Source organism: Ixodes scapularis, unplaced genomic scaffold, assembly GCF_016920785.2.
Source record: "Ixodes scapularis isolate PalLabHiFi unplaced genomic scaffold, ASM1692078v2 PGA_scaffold24__2_contigs__length_7659602, whole genome shotgun sequence".
NCBI lineage: Eukaryota > Metazoa > Arthropoda > Arachnida > Ixodida > Ixodidae > Ixodes > Ixodes scapularis.
In genome coordinates, this window is record NW_024609851.1 from 6,087,760 (window position 1) to 6,095,131 (window position 7,372).

A 7,372-nucleotide genomic window follows, 5' to 3' on the forward strand; every position below is an offset into this window, starting at 1 on the left:
CAGTGCATGTCCGGGCAATTTGTGTCATCCTATGCCTTGGTAAGTGTTTCCATGTGGTGGGAAGTCAATCACCAGCATGGTGCGGGGCCCCCGGTCGTTTGCCGTCTGTTAAGCAAGTTAGTTGCTTCGTTTTATATGAACCACAGGTAGCCCAACGAGTTGTGGCTACTTTTCGATACAGTGCAGTCAAACGCACTGAAACGAAACTGTGTGTATGGGCCTTTACGCCGTTGCGCTTCCATTTTGGACCTGCAGTTTTTCACTTTCTTTCGTTGTCGTTCCCACTCGGTTTTGACGTCAGTGGATCATAGATGAAGGTTGCTCAAACATAAAAAGGGAGATGAATAGTTAGGTGTCTTGGCTGAATGCGCCTTAAGCAACTTCGACAAAAGGCAGCAAGAAGGGAGATGATAGTAAGGATTGCAAAGGAAAAAAAAGCTTTGATGCTGACTGCATGCCACGTCGACGGTGACATCGCTCAGGCCTGTACAAATGCAATGGTGCGCAAGGCAAACATTTTTTTTGTGGGTACGGTCCTTACGTGTGTTTATTACAGTAATGACTTTCACTTTTACTTAGCTGAGTGTGTAAAAGTCGTTGCATTTTTTTATGATGCCATCATTTTTTTATAGTTTTGCATGTTTCTAAATGAAATACATAATGCAGTGGAATTTTTTTGCATACTTGGAACCAAAAAGACATTGAAGAGAACAAACCAAAAAAACCTGTTTATTGTATTAACAGAGTAAAGCTAAAACGGCAATGCCTCTTTGCCAAACTGAAGGCCCCTCCTCCCCTTTAAGGGACTTGTTGTAGGGCCTTCTCAAGTAAATTGAACATTTTTTCTCCCTGTTCAATATAGAAGTTTGCTGCCTTTTTCATCAATTCGGCAGCCTCGCAGGCTGCCCTTACTGCCCTTGCCTGCCCTTCCGATGCCCTTGCCTGCTCTTCCGTCGCCTTCAGTTTGGCAAGGAGGCACTGCCGTTCTAACTTTATGTTCTCGTGTTGTTGCTCCAAGATGTCTCTATAAAACTGTTTGTCTGCAGCCCATGTGCTGGCTGCCGAGCCTGCGGGTGGTGCGCTGGGCCTCCAGACCAGTCGTGAACGAGGTGGTCCCCACAGGCCTAGTGGTGCCGGTCGCCCTTCAGCAGCAGCTGCTGCCTCAGGCGGTCCCCCTGCCGCAGGAGGAGGCCCCTCCCGACGTAGCAGCGCAGCTGCTGCACCAGTCTCCACGGGTGCCTCATCCTCGTCCAGCGGCCAGTCCGGAGGCTCGTAGTCCAGGGTTTCTTCGGACTCCGGCACCTCGAGGAATGCGACCCCGGGGTCCACTTGAACTTCGTAGCTGAGAACTCGGTCCTCTCCAACCACTTCGTTAGTGGTTTGCTGCACGCTGACTGATGCTGTGCTGGCCCTAAGGAAAATACACAAGAATGTTAGTCTTGTCACCCTTGTATATAATTTGAGAACACTCTTATTTGTATTTCATTCATGCTTTTTGTGTGCATGTGGATCAAGCTCGACTCCTCAGCTCTCGGCTATTGCTGCTATTAGTTGTGAAAGTATGTGGGCTTTAGTAAAGTCAGCCTACAGTGTGCAGGTCAAGCCCGATCTTGGCTGTTGCGGCTATTAGTTGTGAAAGCAGCTGGCTTCATGCAGATCCAGTGTGCAGTGTTGATGCCGGCCACATATTTCTGGTTGCTTGTCCCTATAATTCTGTTTTATGTAAAAAAGACTACCATGTTGAGCAGCAGATGTGCTCAGGGTGATTCCAAATTTAGTGGTAGTGTCTACTGGTCGGTGCTTAATAAATTGTACTCACTGTACACCATATTTGAACTGACTGCTCAGGATTACTTCTGATTTCTTTTATTTATCAATACTGTTCCCACTTTCATGGTGGTTTTATTCCAGAAAAGACGTTCCTCATGGTATGCATTGTGCATGTTGGAAGTGTTGCAAAAGCTTGACGTCAGCATATGCTTAGCAACAGCGAACTCAGCTGTGACAGGGAATGCTACCTACAAAAAGAGCGAGATTTCGGAGCACTAATCTCGCATAAATATGTTGATGTAACAGACTGTCTCAGCTTTGTGCCTTCATTCGTTTGACTTGCCATCTCAATACAACGGACCTGAAGCAAATGAGGTCCAAGCTTTGTGTTTGTGACCTTTGGGTCTACGTAGCAGTAGAGTTTTCAACATAAAACAATATATTTGTTTTGCTGTTTGTCATAGTTTTGCTTGACTTCATAAAAGTCTAGCCTGTATACGGTAGTCTTGCGATAATTCAAACTCGGATATTATACTTCTGGTTAATTCAAACAAATTTCCTAAGTTTGGTTGTCTCGCTATGTTCTTAGTGTATCCATATGCCACTTGAACCGAATGCCGTTTTCCTGTAATTCATATTTTTTGTTCTTGCAGCCCTTTTGTTGAGTGTGCTTCTTTCCGAGCACCGGTACACTGCAGAGGGAACACCCATGGAGCTGTTGCTTCTCCGCAATGCACCGGCGCTCGGTTATAAGCGCACTCAACGGGGCTCATGCGGAAATTTCTACAGCAACTTGCGCAGACGCTGTGATCTGGTAGCATGGCATACACCGAGCACTGGCACATTGCGGAGAAGCAACAGATCCATGGGTGTTCCCTCTGGAGTGCACCGATGCTCGGAAAGAAGTTTACTAAACAAAAGGGCTGCAAGAACAAAAAATATGAATTACAGGACAACGGCATTGAATTTAAGTGGCATAGCATGGGGAAGTTGCAACGTCCTCACAAGTTGCTATGAAAACTGTGGCGCAGTGCCCGCTTTTATTGCTCACGTGTCCCCCGTTTAATAGTTCACACTAGACAACTTCTTGACCCGATGAACAAACTGAATTTTGTTTTGAGTTGTCATGTGGTGTTTGAACAGCCCACAACAATTAACATTTTTGACGGATAAACTTTTGTCTTACATTTCACGAATGTTTCATGTGTAGCGTACCTGGTTATGATCAGTAGGCCTATGTAAAGGAAAGCATGAAATATCTTCTGTGTATGTGAAGCCACTCATAAGGCGAATCATATTTTTATCTTGCATCATTATTTCTATAAATTTCTGATAAATCAAACAAAATTCATGGCTTCCTGGAGTTTGAAATCATGAGAGTATAATGTATTTTGTAATGGTAGTGTAGTAGAAACACAATCCCCTTTGTCTTGTTTGCATTGCATGATACCTTTTTAAGATATACCTTCTACCATTTCAGCAGTGTACCAGCCTAAGTCTGCTATCATTTTTCTTTCCCAAACTTTCAAGACTCGGCCAACGGCGCTTGGAATGTTCAGAAGACTGCGTCGTCCTCCCCATGTATATGTCGGCTCATAATCATCATCATTTTAATCTTGCATCTCACAAGATTAGGTCGTGATCTTACATCATCACATCATCACAATCAGAAGATGTGGCGTTGCGGGCGTACCTTGCACGGGCTGCTGCCTTTCTGCAGTGCCGTGGCTCTCGTAATCCAATAATTACTATTATTATTATTGTTTATATTATTTCTATTATCATCATTGATGAGCGCAGTGGTCTTTCATTGACATGCCTAGCTCGACTTTAACATCAAGTAACATGGCTCAAAGTTTTAGAGTTCTTGGATGTGCACGGTTCTTTCTTGCTCTGGAGAGAACACACCAGGACATTCCTTTGAGTGGCCCAGTATTTAGTACTTGCGAACTTCAGATATGACTATGAATACAATATTAGCTTTGCTAGTAGAACCCCCAATAGTGTGAATCTCGAAAGGCTAGACTTCGTACAAATAACAGTAACGACAGCTCACTCGTCGGTGTCTATGCCTCCTTCGATACCCAGAAGGTTGGGGCTTGTGGAACCGATGACCGCCAGCACAGCCTCAGCCAGCTGTGTCAGCGTGTGGTCGTTGCGCCCTGCGCCTGTGGAAGACAAGGTTCTCTTTATATTTTGTTTGAGCATTAAATTTTGTCTGATTGCAGCAAGCACATTCATTGTTTTGATTTGATTGTATTAATAGATTGATAATTGCTTCTATAATTTAGCCAAGAAAATGAGAAAGTGGAAAAAAAACTTATTTAGCACACAGAATGTGTGCTTCATTTTTATATGGAGTAAAAACATGTATAGTAAACTCACCGGTCGTGGAGTGTGCTCTCTTCGAGAGGGCCAGTTCAGCGCGGCTGCGACATTTCAGGTTTTGCCACTGCTTTTTGAGTTGTGGCACAGTGCGCAGCGTCGATGGATGCCGCGAATTCATCACGGATGCGATCTCCTGCCACGCTTTTTTTATTAGCAGATTTGTAATACTGTTGTTAAATTTGTTCTTAATTACACGTTTTCGTTTCTCGATTTCGTAAACCAATTGAAACTTATCATCTTCGGACCAATTTGATTTCTTTACCTTGGGAGGCATCAGTGATGGACCGGCGACATCCATGTCTGCGTGCAGCAAACTCAGACGGTCGTCTGCTAACTTAATGATCGAAACATAATTATCAACTTTTATTGCAAATGCTTCCGAAAAAATACGTCCAGCGCATTTTTTTTCTTAAAAAATTGGGCGTCTAAGGACACGCAGACATTTCTGTAGACAACTTTATTCGGCGTACGCACTGGACGTCGACGGCGGTGGTGACAGACGATCGCGATACGAAGCAATATGACAGCGTTGGTACGCACTAAACTCTACCCAGAAGCGCGCATCTCTGACTTTTTTTCTTTCTTCTATTTTGCACAGAACCATGGTATGTACGATACATGTGCCGCAGTTTTGCGACTATCGTCGTTTCTCTTTGCCCAAACCGATCGCAGCGTAGCAGAAGCAGACGATCTCTCGCTTGCCACCTCGCGTCGCCGGCGCTTTCTTATTGGACAGGAGGTCACAACTCGTCACTTCCACGTCCGGAATCTTCGGCCGTGTTCCAAAATATACTCGGTCTCACTCTAGGGTAAAGGTTTTGTACCTTTGCGATCGAAAACCTACCCGCGTCCGGCATTACTCGATGTTTGGTGTCACGTGACATGATCTGCCAGGGTAACTCGGGTCCATTCGAGTAGATTTGAAACGCACCCTCTGCTCCCTCCGGTATTTCTTCCGTTTTCCCTAGATTCCCTCTCTAGGTACTGCTCACTCCGTTCTTGGCGGTCTGGGTGCCAGACTCAAGTCCGGACTTGAGTCAAGACCGCGCCGGAGACCGTGCTGGATCCGTCTTGGTCTCAGTCACGGTCTCAGCCGAGACCGCCAGGCGCCTGAGTCAAGACTTGAGCCAAGACTTGAGTCAAAACTTTCTAGCAAGCGGCCCCTGGTAAGGCCCGGCCAGGATGATTCAGTCTAGTCGCCACTCCTTCTACTATCCCCTCCCTCCTTTCACCTTTTTCTTCTCCTTCTTTTCACTCTTCTCATTTCTCTCCTTTCCTTTTCAACTCCTTTGGCGGCAAGGGCTAACCTTGGGTGGCAATAGATTCTCTTGTCTTGAACCACACTTGGTTATAGAGACTGGGCAGCACTAATAGAGTAACGTCTTCAGCCAAGCCCTTCTTGTTATGGAGCGTTACCTATTCCCTTGTTGGGCTCGGTGGTGGGCGGTGCACCACAGTTTCCGAAAACCCTCCCCGTTCATATGGGTTCCAAGCTTAAACCTTCTGATCGGGCCCCCAAAAGGGACCGCACCGATGCATATCTACCACCTTTGGACAAGAACAACACTGACTACGTCACTAAGTTTTTCATTTTACATTCCGAAGTTGAGACGAAACCGATGTCGAAACTCTCCCCTTTTCTTGTGGCTAAGGTCTTAAAAGACTTGGTAGGGGAAAAGTTTAATGCAAAAAAGACTTTTTTCTGGAGACCTTTTGGTAGAAGTATTTGAGAAAAATCAGGCAGCAGCGTTGCTCTGCCTCAACCATATCCTTGACACGAAAGTAAGCGTCTCTGCACACCGTACGCTCAACACCATTCGTGGTGTTATATCTGAGGATGACCTGATGGAGAGTCAGGAGGAAGAGATTCTTGAAGGCATGCGCATCCAGGGTGTTGTTGCTGTAAAGCGCATCACCATCCGTGGGGATGACAAAGAACTTCCTACGCGACACTTGGTCCTTACCTTTGAGCTCAACAGCCTGCCTTCTTCCGTGAAAGCGGGGTACTTGAATTGTAGGGTCCGGCCTTACATACCTAACCCTGTCCGTTGTTTCCGTTGTCAGCGCTTTGGGCACGGCTCGCGGTCATGCCGTGGCCGTGAGACATGTGCCAGTTGTGGCAGCTCCGAGCAAAACGCTGACGACTGTCATGAAGACATGAAATGTGTAAATTGTAAAGGCAAGCACCCTGCGTATTCTAGGTCATGTGAACATTTCAAAAGAGAAAAGGAAATTCTGACGCTGAAGGTGAAGGAAAACATATCTTATCCCGAAGCAAAACGTCGCCTCTTGGGTTTTCAGGCAGGCTCTTTTGCCGAGGTGGTGCGCCGGGGACCTGCACCACCTATGGCGTCTGTGGGAACGCAAGTGTCTTATGGGGACCTTGCTCAACCACTTAAGTCCTCTGGTCCCAAACTAAAGGTGCAACTCCCAGGGCGCGCTGTCTCAGCTGCCCGGGCAGGTGCCCTCCCCAGCCGTGCGAAAGGTTCGGATTTATTATCCGAGCAGACGGAGACCACCCCGTCGCAGAAGAAAGGCACCTCTGGAGCAGTGCCCACTGCTCTACCTCGAGATGACAGGGTGGATGCCGGTCCGTCGGGATCCACCCGAGCACAGGGGTCTGCGTACCCTGCACAGGGTTCTGCACCCCCTGCTTCTCCGTTCCAGCCACCACGAGGTCGGGGACTTGGTCCCTCTGCCCCTGGTGGATCTCGACACCGGGGGAGCCGTCGAGGTTACAGGCCTCCAAGGAGGAGCCCCTTTTGGCTCCAGCTGAGCGAATGGACGAGAGTGGGTCAAGGTCCGACGAGGACAGACCCCACTCGAGCTCCGAATCTCTACTTCCGGCCTCCGGTGGCACCACGGGCAGGCCGAATGACACCTCCAAAAAGAAAAATGCTCCGCGTGAAAAAAAAAAAAAAATTTAAGTCGTAAAAAAAAATTGCTTACTCTTGAGTTAATTTTAATTTTATTTTTTATTATAAACGTTACAATGGTCCACAATTTTAGTATTATGCAGTGGAATTGTCGCGGCCTTTTTTGTACCATTGATGACATACATTTTTTCTTGATGAGCTCCGTCCTGTGGCCTTATGCCTACAGGAGGCTTATCTGAGTGACACCCACACAAAAGTGTTACGTCGTCATCAGGTTTTCCGAAAGGACCGCATTTCATCAAACCCTTCGGGTGGTGTAGCAGTGGTAGTGCAGAGTG

General features: G+C 46.8%; 1 protein-coding gene across 1 annotated transcript; it reads right to left on the minus strand.

Moving 5' to 3' along the window:
• Window positions 1-798: 798 nt before the first annotated feature.
• Window positions 799-4,456, minus strand: LOC120841249 (nuclear apoptosis-inducing factor 1-like). Its single transcript, XM_040212099.1, has 3 exons — window positions 4,156-4,456; window positions 3,827-3,938; window positions 799-1,411 (listed from the first exon to the last, which is right to left on the minus strand). The coding sequence occupies exons 1-3, from the start codon at window positions 4,454-4,456 to the stop codon at window positions 799-801; spliced, it is 1,026 nt and encodes a 341-aa protein (XP_040068033.1).
• Window positions 4,457-7,372: the final 2,916 nt, after the last annotated feature.